Genomic DNA, 15999 nt, shown 5'->3' on the forward strand with positions numbered 1-15999 from the left:
CTACTGTAAACCAGATGGCAAAATGGAAAAAAACCCCAACCTCTACAAGCTATGTATACTGCATTTACAAATATTAGATTATAAATAGGCATTATATACCATTTATTTACATTTATGTAGACAGCAAAAGTGGCATTGGGAGTTATGAGTGCTCAGAAAATGTTTTATACCAGTGCTACAGCATTGTACATTGCAGTATTCTGCTGCGCAAAGACATTACAGAGCCATCACAGAACTGCACACATGATGGTTGTATGCCGACACCCACAATAGTTTCCCTTTAAGATGCTCAATATTTGGTGCTTGGTTTATTTATGGTATGATATAAAACTCCGCAGATTCCTCCCAGTAAACACTTAACAACTCAACTGAAAGCATTGTGTTTCTTCTACAAAGAAATCTGTTATTGGTAAAGTGTGACATTAAACCATCCATCCCCATTCAATGCAGTCTCAGCTCTCCCCACTGGCTGGCTCAAGGACACACTGATACTTGCTGAACAAAGTCTGCATGCATAATTCATATAAAATGGATTGTTTTGTGTATACATTGCTACTGATAACAGAACTCAGTCTCTAGTATTGAGTCTTGTACTGTTGAACACAAAAGTGTTTTAGCGGGTATAGGCAGCCAGTAACCCATTTTACAGATGCACAAAAACTACCAGAATACTACAGACAGTCCAAGGCGGCGTGTGATATGCTGGGAGTTAAAGTTTAAGAAGCAAATAATTTTCCATCTTCATCTATACAGGCATATGACCTATTATTCGGAATGCTTGGGACCTGGGGATCATTCTGGAATTTGGATCATCCATACCATAAGTCTGCTAAATTAATTTACACAATAAACATAAGATGATTTTTTTGCCGACAGTATGGATTTATACAGCTCAAGCTGGCCATACATTTAAATATCTGCTTGTTTTTTGATTTTCGGCTATACAGGTATAGGAACCGTTATCTGGAAATCCATTATCCAAAAAGTTCAGAATTACAGGATGTACATCTCCCCTAGACTCAATATAATCAAATAATCCAAATTACCATTGCTGGATTCAACAGTCAGGTTGGTGCTATAGTGGTGTTTGTCAAAGTTTCAGTCCTAAACAGAGGACCTTTCTCAAGACATTATATATATATATATATATATATATATATATATATATATATATATATATATATATATATATATATATATATATAAATCAATAATCAATACATGGGTTTAAATACATTGAGATGGGACAATACATCCCAATTTTAGTTCTATATTACTCTATATTTATCAACCATTGCAGCACACAGAGAATGAAGCCTGTGTATTTACTGCACTGTAAAATATGTACTCTTTCCCCACTGCCTGCTGTTTATAAGCAAGCTCCAAAACTGTCATTTCGCTGCAGTGGATGAATACGTCTTTTTATTTACTAGCATGGAGCTCAATGTTAAATTTAGCACACTGCTGAAATAGTGGTATTTTGTGCCTTGCTTTAAATAAAGCTCTGTGCTTTTTTACTATAATATACTGGTAAAAGAGAGCCATCTTGTGGACTGTATGCTTATTTCCTTTTTTTTTCTTAATGCAGGCTTTAAAGGAGAGGCCCCATTAATTAAATTGAATTATGTTCTGCAAGATGCCATGTTGTCTAATGGGTTTATTTAATTTTTTTATTCTTTACAAGTAGAACACTAATGATATGAGCTAAGATAACATAGCTTTGAATAAACTACACCCATACAGATGGTGCTTCATCTATTTAATACATATATGTCATATATTTAACCCAAAATAATATTTTGGACAATTTATAATGTTAATACTAATACATATTTATACTGCTATAAGGCTCCTGCTTAGGACCTGTATGATTAAAGGATGGTACTTTTCCCATGAGTGTGTTTGCCCAGTCTTATTGGGACTGCTCTGATAGTAATCATAAGCACATGCCAAAACAGGGAAATTGAAGCCATGCAATGCTGGTCTTTGTGAGGAAGATAATTACTAGATTTTAGATAATCCCCTGCATAAAAGGCTTCACTGAGCACATATTTACAAGGGGGTATACTGCCCATTTAATATCATATAAGATTTTGTTCTCTTATATGTGTTTTTATCAGGGAAGCAAGTGCAGAATCGGTGCTTCTGTGTTGCTTGCTGTGATAAAGAAGTATTTATTCGCCCATGACTGTTTACATTATTTTTGATGACCTGCCACACTTTTGTGATGTACATTTGGCATTTGTTTGTGAAACAATAAAAATATTGTTGAAAAAAAAAAAAAAGTATTTATTAATAGGACAAATGTCCCTGCTATGTCCCTAGTGGGAAATCTGCTGTGGGTTACCATAAGAAAATATATGTGGAATTAGCTGACAGAACTGAATCTACATTTAAAGAAAAATGTGACAAACTAGTGGCATTGCTACCTCTGCATGTAGAGCTATCACTTTAAATGAACACTAACCTCTGTATTTACTTGTGAAATAGAAAGAAGAGTATAACTTCCCCATTACAAAACCTCCTTCCATCAATATATAATTTTTAGAACAAAATATTACAAAATTCAGTACAAAATATAAAGAATGAAGGCCAATAGACTTGCCTGCATCGTACTTACAGTATATATATGTTAAATCCTGCCCACTTGGCCCCAACCAGTTTACCCAGTTATATAGTATAACAAAATAATGCTTGGAATATTTAATTGAATAACTGTAGAAAGAAGAATTTTAAATAAAACTACTGTAAACCAGATGGCAAAATGGAAAAAAACCCCAACCTCTACAAGCTATGTATACTGCATTTACAAATATTAGATTATAAATAGGCATTATATACCATTTATTTACATTTATGTAGACAGCAAAAGTGGCATTGGGAGTTATGAGTGCTCAGAAAATGTTTTATACCAGTGCTACAGCATTGTACATTGCAGTATTCTGCTGCGCAAAGACATTACAGAGCCATCACAGAACTGCACACATGATGGTTGTATGCCGACACCCACAATAGTTTCCCTTTAAGATGCTCAATATTTGGTGCTTGGTTTATTTATGGTATGATATAAAACTCCGCAGATTCCTCCCAGTAAACACTTAACAACTCAACTGAAAGCATTGTGTTTCTTCTACAAAGAAATCTGTTATTGGTAAAGTGTGACATTAAACCATCCATCCCCATTCAATGCAGTCTCAGCTCTCCCCACTGGCTGGCTCAAGGACACACTGATACTTGCTGAACAAAGTCTGCATGCATAATTCATATAAAATGGATTGTTTTGTGTATACATTGCTACTGATAACAGAACTCAGTCTCTAGTATTGAGTCTTGTACTGTTGAACACAAAAGTGTTTTAGCGGGTATAGGCAGCCAGTAACCCATTTTACAGATGCACAAAAACTACCAGAATACTACAGACAGTCCAAGGCGGCGTGTGATATGCTGGGAGTTAAAGTTTAAGAAGCAAATAATTTTCCATCTTCATCTATACAGGCATATGACCTATTATTCGGAATGCTTGGGACCTGGGGATCATTCTGGAATTTGGATCATCCATACCATAAGTCTGCTAAATTAATTTACACAATAAACATAAGATGATTTTTTTGCCGACAGTATGGATTTATACAGCTCAAGCTGGCCATACATTTAAATATCTGCTTGTTTTTTGATTTTCGGCTATACAGGTATAGGAACCGTTATCTGGAAATCCATTATCCAAAAAGTTCAGAATTACAGGATGTACATCTCCCCTAGACTCAATATAATCAAATAATCCAAATTTTTAAAAAAGGATTCACTTTTTCTCTGTAATAATAAAACAGTACCTTTTACTTGATCCAAACTAAGATATAATTAATTCTTATTGGAAGCAGAACCAGACTATAGGGTTTATTTAATGTTTACATGCTTTTGTAGTAGAGTTAAGGTATGAAGATCCAAATTACGGAAAGATCGGTTATCCGGAAAACTCCAGGTACCGAGCATTCTGGATAACAGGTCCCATACCTGCAGGCCTGGACTGGGAGTCAAAATAGGCCCTGCCATTCCAAGTACAAAGAGGCCCAAACAGCCCCCTACCAGCCCACTATATGGTAACTTTCTATGGAACCATACAGCAGCCCCTCAGATTGCCAGTCTGGGCCTACATACCTGTATATATAGAAAGTAAATTTTCTTTTTCCTACTTTCTCAAGAAATCAGAGCTATTAACTCCTTTTTATTACATTTGGTCTAACAGATAATTAATTAAATCCTTTTTTGGCACTCTAGCACTATAGTATTGGAATTGGAATTGATCATCTACATTTTAATATTCACAAATGTAACATGAACTGGCAATGAATTAGAAATTACAAATGATTATATATAGCAATTAATAGAAAATGAATTTGAGTTTTTTAGCTACACTTTATTTAAGCACAAAATCACTTTAAAAATATGAATCAATTTTTTTAAAAAGCCTCAACAGAGGTTAACTAATTAATTTATGTAAATTAAGCACTTGCACTTTGCAGGATTATTTACTGAGTGAGGAAATAAATACAGAAGGAGCTACTGGTTTGAAGGGTTAAGTCCAATACAGAAAGACATAGGGGACAAGCATTACCCCCTTTTTTCGAGTCACCCAAATAGAGACTGGGAGTCAGCAGGAATCGAAGATCTGCCCTGGGTGGTTCTTTTGATTGAAAGGGGATACTTTTCCTTTTTTCTTTTATATAAAATCATACCTGTATATATATCAGCATGTAAGGAGATCAATAGGCCCCCATACACAGGCCAATAAGCTGTCGACTGGTCTGGAAGGTCCAGCTTTTATTAACTCGTACATACATGGCACCTTTAGTTAGGATCAAGTACAAGGTACTGTTTTATTATTACAGGGAATCATTTTTTATAACATTTAAATAATTTCCATAAGCTAGACCAGGCCTGGACTGGGAGTCAAAATAGGCCCTGCCATTCCAAGTATGCAGAGGCCCAAACAGCCCCCTACCAGCCCACTCTATGGAACCATTCAGCAGCCCCTCTGGCATTTGCCAGAACCAACAGATTGCCAGTCTGGGCCTGAGCTAGACTCTATGGGAAATGGCCTTTCTGTAATTTCTGGGTAAGGGATCCCATATCTGTACCAGTGAATTTAATAGCATTTCTCCTAATGGCAAAAAAAAAAAATATTTATTTTACTTAAGATTTGGAAGTCTTTGTGTGTTTTGTATGCATAATTCTATCCTTTGCCAATACCTTGTCTTTTGTTTTTATCTCTGCAGGGAAGGAGATTGGTGGGAAGCTCGCTCTTTAACAACTGGAGGCACTGGTTACATTCCCAGTAACTATGTTGCACCAGTAGATTCCATACAAGCAGAGGAGTAAGTTTCCCATCCCCTCTTAGTTGCATATTAAGTCTATTGTACAATGGATGTAATGTAGCAGGATGATTATTTGGGATTACTTACAAGCCAGTAAAATATGTGTAAAATATTAGGTTATCTGTCATATCATTTCTCCAAGTAATTTCCCTGCAATCCGTTCTAGAAATTCATTGGGTTTTTTTTATTTAATAAGAATTCCTACCACATTCTATAGATGACAACATGTTCAGGTTAACAGAGACAGTTTGAAATGGTAAAAAAACTTGTAGTAGGTGTGAAAAGAAATATAAATAGGATTAAAAACAGAAAGTGACATTATATTTATTGTGTGTGATTGGAGATGAAGTTTGCTGCAGTGAAGAACAAATGGATAAAGCAGAGCAAGGAGAAATAGGGGCATTCATAATCCTTTTTTGCAACAAAGAGGCATTATTATTAATGATTTATGTTTTTGTTGTTGTGTTCTTTTTCACTCAGATGGTACTTTGGCAAACTGGGCAGGAAAGATGCAGAAAGGCAATTGCTATCTTTTGGGAACCCAAGGGGTACTTATCTAATACGTGAAAGTGAAACTACCAAAGGTAAATTCATTCTTAACACCTATACAGTAAAACAGCAAAGCCATGTTTGCTTTAATTACTTTGAAGGGCAGATGTATCAAGGGTCGAATATCGAGGGTTAATTAACCCTCGATATTTGACTGCCGAATTAAAATCCTTCGACTTCGAATATCGAAGTCGATGGATTTTGTGCAATTCCTTCGATCGAAGTAATAATTGTTCGATCAAACGATTAAATCCTTTGAATCGAACGATTCGAAGGATTTTAATCCATCGATCGAAGGATTATCCTTCGATCAGAAAATTGTTAGCAAGCCTATGGGGACCTTCCCCATAGGCTAACATTGGCTTCGGTAGGTTTTAGGTGGCGAACTAGGGGGTCGAAGAAATTTTTAAAGAGACAGTACTTCGATTATCGAATGGTCGAATATTGGAACAATTTTTAGTTCGAATTGTTCGATTCGAAGGTCGCAGTCGAAGGTCAAAGTAGCCAAAAAAAACATTCAAAAATTTTTTTTCCCTCTATTTTCCTCTATTCCATCTCTCGAGCTTAGTGAATGGGCCCCTTAGTGTTATATTGCATGTGGTTCTCACTTGTGTCTGTTCAGCACTGGTATAAATGGCATCTGCCTGGGGGCCATATTGGCAATGTATCTATTGCCAAAGAAAATACCACAGAGCGATAGCACACAGGGCATTTTGTTATCCCCATCAAAAGTGGGCAATAAAGCTCCAAATACACATCCATAAGTAAGCACTAGAATCAGTATGCCAATAAAGCATCAAAATGCCACGGTAAGGAGGGGCGGGTAGATCACAGTGTACCAAAGTGTTTTTGCAGAAGGGCCCAGCGGCACATCATTACACCTCTGACACCAGTAACACCAAAATCAAATGGTTTTGTAGCCATTTATATTTGATATAAATATTAATAATATTTAAATAATATGCATTAACTGCTTAGGAACAGATACTTCAGCGCTAGGCCAATCAAAGCTCTCTATAGGGTTAAAACCTCTACTATATAAGATAGAAACCATTAAATATTTTGTTTTCAGGGGGAAACCTACATTTTCAATTTGTAGTGTTATTGGCTCTTACTAATGCTAGGTTATTAAGGATAGGGAGGACCACATGTCATATGTTCAATATGGTGCCAGTATTAAATGTATGTTTACAAATGCAAGAAGTCTGACTGGTAAAATGGGAGAGCTGGAGCTGCTGGTGATAGAAGGAAAATATGATGTGATTGGTGTGGCCGAAACATGGCTGAATGAGTCGCATGACTGGGCAGTAAATATCAGTGGCTATACTTTGTTTCGGAGGGACAGAGGCAATAGAAAAGGAGGAGGGGTATGTCTGTATGTTAGGCAGGATTTAAAAGCTCATACAAAGGAGGAGGTTATGTTAGAAAATGAGGGGCCAGAAGTCGTATGGGTGGAGTTCTTCACCAATTGTAAAGAATCCAGCAAATTAATTGTAGGAGTATGTTATAGACCCCCTAATGTAAGTGAGGAGGAAGAGACAAAGCTCCTAATGCAAATAGAAAAGGCTGCTAGTTTAGGTAAAGTAATGATAATGGGGGATTTTAATTACCCAGATATTGACTGGAGCAACGGTACTGCTAGATCAGTTAATGGGAACAAGTTTATAAACTTATTGCACGACAATTTTTTAGCACAGGTTGTTGAGGAGCCTACCAGAAAAAATGCTATTCTTGATTTAGTGATCTCAAATGACCCAGAACTTATAGCAAATGTGCAAGTCATTGAACCCCTGGGTAATAGTGACCATAATGTTATATCTTTTAATGTCTGGTGCAAAAAACAAAAATATACTGGGGCAACAAAAACCATGAATTTTGCCAAAGCTAATTTTAGTGCCTTGAGGGCTGCCCTACAGAGCATTGATTGGGGCATTAGGTTTTCAGCTAAAAACACAGAACCGAAATGGTTGTCCTTTAAAATGATATTAAATCATTACTGTTCTTAATTTATTCCCTTAAGGACTAAACGTAGAAGCTCTAAGAATCATCCTGTGTGGCTTAATACAGAGGTAAAGATGTTAATGGGAAAGAAGAGAAAGGCATTTAAAAACTACAAATCTGTAGGGACAGAAGCTGCATTTAATGAATATAAACACTGTAATAAATGTTGTAAATCAGTAATCCGGAAGGCTAAGGAAAGAAATGAAGAGTTAATTGCGGTGGAGGTGAAAACTAACCCTAAAAAGTTTTTTAAATATATTAATAGTAAAAAGATGCAGGTTGAGAGTGTTGCTCCATTAAATAATGGTACCAGTATGGTTGTCACAGATACAGATAAGGCAAATGTGTTAAATCAGTTCTTTTCTTCAGTGTATACAATAGAGGAGTCTGGGTTCACAGGCTCACTTAATAACTGCACGAATGGTTCAGCTCAATCTAGTCAGTGGCTGACTCAGGATATGATTCAAAAAGCTTTAATACAAATTAATGTAAACAAGGCTCCAGGGCCTGATGGCATACACCCCCGGGTTCTAAGAGAGTTTAGTTCAGTTTTAGACCAGCCCTTATTTCTGATTTTCTCAGATTCACTGTCATCTGGTATGGTGCCTATGGATTGGAGAAAAGCTGATGTTATTCCAATATTTAAAAAGGGATTACGATCTCAGCCTGGCAATTATAGGCCAGTAAGCTTGACATCTGTGGTGGGCAAATTATTTGAAGGCTTGTTAAGGGATCACATTCAAAATTTTGTCCTAATGAATGGCATTATGAGCAACAATCAGCATGGCTTTATGAAGGATAGGTCATGTCAGACGAATTTGATTGCATTTTATGATGTGGTAAGTAAGATTCTGGATAGTGGGGGGGCAGTAGATGTGATCTATTTGGATTTTGCCAAAGCGTTTGATACTGTGCCCCACAAACGACTGCTTTCTAAACTAAGGTCTGTTGGGCTTAATGAAGTCGTTTGCACGTGGATAGGAAACTGGCTACAGGATCGGGTACAGAGGGTGGTTGTTAATGGGACATTCTCTACTTGGAGTAAGGTTCTTAGTGGGGTCCCCCAGGGCTCAGTATTGGGTCCACTTTTATTTAACTTGTTCATTAATGACTTAGGGGAGGGTGTTGTAAGTAATGTATCAGTGTTTGCAGATGACACAAAATTATGTGGCATCCTTGCAACAGGATCTTGACAAACTGGCAATCTGGGCAGCTAAGTGGCAAATGAGATTCAATGTTGATAAATGTAAAGTCATGCACCTGGGATGTAAAAATATCCAAGCCACTTATACCCTTAATGGGACTGCACTAGGCAAATCCATTATGGAAAAGGACCTTGGAGTCCTTGTAGATGATAAACTTGGCTGTAGCAAGCAATGCCAGTCAGCAGCATCAAGGGCAAATAAGGTCTTGAGCTGTATTAAAAGGGGCATAGAGTCACGGGAGGAGGGGGTCATTCTTCCACTGTATAGAGCACTTGTAAGGCCCCATCTAGAATATGCCGTACAGTTTTGGTCTCCATCACTCAAACAGGACATTATTGTATTAGAGAGGGTACAGAGAAGCGCAACTAAGCTGGTAAAAGTTATTGAAAATCTTAGCTATGAGGAAAGACTGGCCAAATTGGAGATGTTCACGCTGGAGAAGAGGCGCTTAAGGGGTGATATGATGACTATGTATAAATATATAAGGGGATCATATAACAATCTCTCTAATGCTTTATTTACCAGTAGGTCTTTCCAGCTGACACAAGGTCACCCATTCCGATTAGAAGAAAAGAGGTTCCACCTAAATATTCGGAAGGGGTTTTTTACAGTGAGAGCTGTGAAGATGTGGAATTCTCTCCCTGAATCAGTTGTACAGGCTGATACATTAGATAGCTTTAAGAAGGGGTTGGATGGCTTTTTAGCAAGTAAGGGAATACAGGGTTATGGGAAATAGCTCATAGTCCAAGTTGATCCAGGGACTAGTCCGATTGCCATTTTGGAGTCAGGAAGGAATTTTTCCCCCTCTAAGGCAAATTGGAGAGGCTTCAGATGGGTTTTTTTTGCCTTCCTCTGGATCAACTGGCAGATAGGTAGTTAATAAACAAAAAAACAAAAAAAAAAAAGTTGAACTCGATGGACATGTGTCTTTTTTCAACCTTACTTACTATGTTACTATGTATTATTCATGTGTAAGACGGGGCAGAATTCTGTTGTTGCAGTGTTTCAACCTTATTCTTGCACTCAGAGAATCCAACCCCTCAGTGTAAGCTAATTTAGGGCTGCGCCATCAAGGGAATATGTAAAAATAGCAACCTGGATTGTAGGAATATAAATAGAAGCACCGTGTTCTCAGGCACATCTGCCCTTGATTAGGTCGGGAGTTGGCCTTGTAGGTTACTTCTGTCCCCACTTCAGATATCAAATTAAACAGAGTTTGTTGGTATTGCAAGAGGACCACCCCGATAAGTAAAGCAAAGGTACTGTCTATTTCAAAAAAGTTAGTGAAAAATTAAGATTTATTAACTAAAATAGGACACTGCGGAAATGTAAGTGCAGCTCTATGGATAATGGGTTTTCCAACAGATGATGATTATAATAATCAATTGAATTATATTTCTTTTAATCTCCTTTTGCTAAGATATAAATCATTTTAATGAATAATTTATTAAGATCACTCTTATGATCACTCTTATCACAGTGTGACTGTCACACACATCTAATCTTGCGGTTTACTTAATTCAGATGTTTTTTGTTGTTATTCCAGGTGCCTATTCCTTGTCTATTCGTGACTGGGATGATATGAAAGGAGACCATGTCAAGCATTATAAAATACGAAAGCTTGATAATGGGGGTTATTATATTACAACTAGAGCCCAGTTTGAAGCCCTACAGCAACTGGTTCAACATTATTCAGGTAGGACTGTTAACAATAACACTTTACATGTCTAAATATTGTAGACACTAAAGTAATGAGAGGCCGAAATCATCTGTAATTCTATAGTCTGAAATTGGCTAAGACTGGATAACAATAAGATTATAGTTTCGAGCAATAGTTTTTTTGGCTGATGGGGTCAGTGGACCCTATTTGAAAGAAACAGAAGAGGCCAAATAGATTGAAAACTATAAAACAATCATTAAGACCAATTGCAAAGTTGCTAGCAATAGGACAGGAAAAGTAACAAACATTACTGAGTAATACTTTTGGTGGACTTTTTAGTCCAACATTAACAGCAGTTATTATTCACAGTTATTGTAATATATTAGTATTTTATAATACAATTGTTTGTGCCATAGAACGGAGGGGCCCCTCCTTTTACAAGAGTCTAGGGGGCAGATTCAACTTCGTACCCATCGCACCACTTCACCAGGCGCAAATACAATCCGAATACGCGAATTCACTAAAATGCGAAGTTTCGTCCCGGGCATCGACTTTTCATTAGCGTTACTTTGGCTGTGTGAGCTTTTCATAGCGAAGATGCGCTAGCATTTATTTGTGCCTAGGAAAACTTCGCTAGTGATCTTACGCTTAGGTCAATTTGGATGGGCGGGAAATTTAGACATCGAAGTTGTAGACATCTTTATTATAAATGTTGGTGCAAATGCTTGTTACCACAAAGTTACCACTTTTTATTACACATGTCCAGGGAACCTTAATAAAGACAAGAGAGTTAATATAATGCCCTACACATGAGCCCACTGTAAAATTAATGTTCCATATGTAATAAAAAGTGTGGAGAAAACCAGTTACCAAAAAATGTAAGTTAGGACTTTTGCAGCCAATTCCGCTTAAAAAAAGGAAAAGTCGCCAGCGTTGTTTGAACTTTAATGCATTTTCAGCACACATATGATGTAAATGACAGAAGATTGAGGAAGATCTAGCTGCTTTATAGCCCTTCGCCTATTTGTTGTGGCGAAGGCAACTCTGGCGAAAGAGCTAACGTTCATTAAAATCCACATTTTAGAAAATTTGCGGAGTAACGTCCTTTTGCCAGAACGAAAAGTTGCCTGGCGATAGAGTGCGAACGAAAGTTGCCTGGCGATCGTTCGCTAACGAATTGGCGCCTGCACCTGTTAGTGAATTGGCGATGTCCCTGCAGGTGGCAACGCTGGCGAAAAGTCAGTAGCGTTAGCCACTTCACTCTTTAGTAAATCTGCCCATTAGGGTTTTAATATGTGTGTGTTGGCATGGTTGACTAATAAACTTTGCCGTTTTAACTATATCTACCTATATAATATTACCGATAAAGTATATTATCACATAGCTTTCTGGGGATGAAATCCTGTTTTTTTTTTGTTTCACATTATAGGATAGGACATTCTATAACAAGCTAAACCCTTTAATAAAGTAGAAACCTTTCAAAGCTTAAATGATTTGTGGTTTGAATAACATGAATAATAGGAAAGATTAATACCTTAGTACGTATATCTTAGAACGTAGAATTAAGAGAGATTATATGATAGAAACATTTAAAGGTATAAAAAAAAACTTAGATGTCTTGAACAGGACACACAATATGAAGCAGGAGGGAGAAAAGCTAACATTTAACATAAGGAAATGCTTTTTAAAGGGAGATGAGTGCATAAAACATGTTTCAGATGTGGTAGGGACTAATTCTGTAAAGGAATTCTTGCATGCATGGGGTAGATATATAAGAGTTTTAAAAGAGAATTAAACCCCCCCAGTAACAAAAACCCCCTAAACTTCCTGGCATTGACCCCCTCCCAGCGATGTGCATTAGTGAAAAAAAAAACCCTCTAAAAAAAATCTGACCCTTAAATACAGTGAAGTGCAGCGGAGCTCCCTGTCACCATCTTCCGTCGCTTTGTGTTGTCTTCTGGTGAAGCCTGCGGCATAAAGTCTATAAGCAGCCTCAGTTGTTCCCTGAAGCCAAGATTCCCATTACACTATGATGGATCTCCCATTGCTTCGTATTATCTTCAGGTTGTAACGCCGATTTGCATATGCGCAGTTCAAGCTGATTCCTGACTTGGCCCAACTGCACATGCGCAAATCTGCCTTAAGACCCGAAGACAATACGAAGCAATGGAAGAACCATCATAGTGTAATGAGAATCTTGGCTTCAGGGAACAACTGAGACTGCTTTCAGATTTTTTTTTTTTTTAAAGAGGCCTCTTGCTCCTGGAAACAAAAGGCAGAATATGTGTGGGAGAGAGGCTCCATCTTCTTAGTTGTATGAGATTCCAAGATTTCTGGTGGAGACCCTAATCAGCTACCACTCATGTATGAATATAATGTATTATAACAGAGGAGAAAAGTACTGAACACTGAGTTTTCCTTCAGAAAGACAAATCCATTGAAACACGTTGCCTACAGGCATATTTAGTATATACTAAATTATTAGTTTTACAATAGGCCATTGCATGAAAAAATACCAGATACATAATCTGTGCCATGCTTCCTTAAAAAGTGAGTATATTTCTCTGAGGTCTAAGGATGCAGTTGGTTAGGTCTCCAGCACCTTCCTCCAGACATGGGTAACATGTTTATTGCACAGGGGATACAATACTTTGCTTTTTGAGCTTTAAGCAAATCACTTTCACTCTTTCCTTCCTGCTTAACCCTGCAAATGTTGTCTGTCACCTTAATACAATGTCATCTTGCTTCTGTTATCCATCCTAGACCAACTGCATTATTTTAAAATGAATGCAAGAATGCTATTAGACAATAAAAGAACCTTTCAGCAGCCAATCAGTCAGAACAAATGTTAGAACAAATGATAGAAGAAAAAATGCAACAGACCAATAAATTGTATCTGACATATCTTCAAAGCAAAAAACACTGAGTGTCACAGGATATTAAGGGGTTCCCCCACCCCCTTGTTAAATACCTATACCTGATCATTTAACTTAATTTGCCCTGGCTTTAAACATGCTCAGTTCTGCTTATATGTGCTATTTCATTTCTTTAGTGATGCTTAATGTTGCTTCATTTCCTTGTGCCATTTTTTTCTTGTCTTCTCTGCCTTCTTCTTTCAAACCTCTTCAGAGAGAGCTGCAGGTCTGTGTTGCCGCTTGGTAGTGCCATGTCATAAAGGGATGCCAAGACTTACTGACCTGTCTGTCAAAACCAAAGATGTCTGGGAAATACCAAGAGAATCACTCCAGTTGATCAAGAGGCTGGGAAATGGGCAGTTTGGGGAAGTGTGGATGGGTATGCAGTGAATATATTCATAAATCTAATAACCTGCTCTTGTGTGGAGCAATGTGAGGAAAGATGGAAAGTGAGTGCATACAAGACACAGGAGGTTTGTCATGTCGGTATTATTCTATGAAAACCACAATGCCCTTCCTTCAACCTCTCAGTGGAAGAACGGGTCAAACCGGAGAGTTGAACGGCAAAGATTTACCATTGTCTAGTGTGAAGACCTGGCTGTTGAGGACTTTGCCATTGCCAGAATATTAGAGGGTTATATAAATATATTTATATAAACTGATTTGTGCAATGTAGCATTGATAAATACTCTAAACCAGTCACCTTCCATCTTTCTTATTGCATGCTGTGGTTTGACGTAAATGTATTTTGTTTTCTTATTAATCCTTTTCCTATAGAGAAAGCTGATGGTTTGTGTTTTAATTTAACTGTGATTGCACCGAATTATACTCCACAAACTGTTGGACTGGCTAAGGATGCATGGGAGGTTGCACGGAATACAATATCTTTGGAGCAGAAGCTTGGTCAGGGCTGTTTCGCTGAAGTGTGGTTTGGTAAGGTGGACAATATTTCATGCTTAGGAGAAAACATTAGTATAATATAATATCTAATTAGTAATAATAATATCTACTTAGTAATAAGTATAATAAATTATATCTGTAGAGGAGGCACTCACAAGTAGAACTGTGCCAGATACAGTAAATTATTCTCCAAATTTTCCAATAGGTTATAGTAGAGTATTTAAGAAATAATGTACTACAAACCACAAGGTAAGTTTTTGTTGTATTGACTGCAACCCATTATTAAATGCAGAGTTGGTAAGTTAAATACCATCAGTCCACCAAGTTTAGCTCAGCTTTTCATCTATTTATAGAATGGGATGGTGTCAATCTATATAACAATCTGTCATTATCTGTGGGAGTGAGTTTAATATTGTACCAATCTGCTGTCTGGTAGCTAGCCATAGTACCTCAACAGCAGAACAAAAAACTGTAAATAGCCATTAATGGTTAATTTAAATTTGCCTTAGAATAATTCTGTGTACTTCATACTAATGGGCAGATTTATTAAGGTTTGAATGGTAAATTTGAATTTTCGAGTTGGATTTTTGGTCAAAACTCACAAATTGGAGTTGAGAATAATCCAAACTCAAATTCAAGATTTCCTGGACCGTGGGAACAACTCAAATTCGACTATTCGCCTCCTACAACCTGCCGAGTTCATGTAGAAGTCAATGGCAGAGGTCCAGTGACCCACTTGAAGATTTTAATAGCCATTCTGACATTTGAGTTTTGTCGAATTCGATTCAAGTTTTCAGGTCTGTAATATTTGCTTAAATTTGAGATATTCAAGTTTTTTCTTAAATAAGAAACTATTCAAATTTCGAGGTCATTTGAGTTAATTCGAGGTAAAAAAACTGTAATTTTCAATCTTTCATAAATTAGCCCCTAAAAGTTAATTTTAATTTAAACAGACCCATTGAGTATGTGGGTATTATAAATGAAAAGCTTCAAGTTTGAAATTGAGAGATGCCATGGAGTGCAGCTGTAGACTGACCAATGGAAGAGGCAGCTATAAATAATGGAAATCCATGAAATAGTGGGCTTGTGTAATTTGTACCCTGTATTTAAAACCAGTTATGCCTTTTCAAATGACCATTTCATTCATTAAGCAGGTTCCATTTCTATTGTGGTTTACCTTTAAATAGGACAGACAAAAGAACAACCCACTGGGCATAGAACAGTAGCTAAAGTCCAGAGAATGCCCAGCACTTAATGCAAGTGTTTAGCTGAGCCCAAACAAAACACTTCAGCAGAAATATTTATGGTCAGATCCAAAAAGCTGTGGATTCAATGCATTCCTAAATAAAAGCCTCAATTTCTGTATTGCTGTAGTGATTGTGACAATCACAGTGTGT

The 15999-nt window shown here is 37.1% G+C and overlaps 1 protein-coding gene across 1 annotated transcript in view; it reads left to right on the forward strand.

Annotated features, from left to right (window-relative positions):
- Positions 1 to 15999, forward strand: part of fyn.S (FYN proto-oncogene, Src family tyrosine kinase S homeolog) — a gene marked incomplete at its 5' end in the record, with an annotated part of 114451 nt that overhangs the window by 86746 nt on the left and 11706 nt on the right. The window contains 4 exon segments of the mRNA NM_001086651.1: positions 5274 to 5372; positions 5853 to 5956; positions 10674 to 10823; positions 13917 to 14081. Of these exon segments, the coding sequence (NP_001080120.1) occupies positions 5274 to 5372; positions 5853 to 5956; positions 10674 to 10823; positions 13917 to 14081 (518 nt within the window).

Source organism: Xenopus laevis, chromosome 5S (genome assembly GCF_017654675.1).
Source record: "Xenopus laevis strain J_2021 chromosome 5S, Xenopus_laevis_v10.1, whole genome shotgun sequence".
Lineage (NCBI taxonomy): Eukaryota > Metazoa > Chordata > Amphibia > Anura > Pipidae > Xenopus > Xenopus laevis.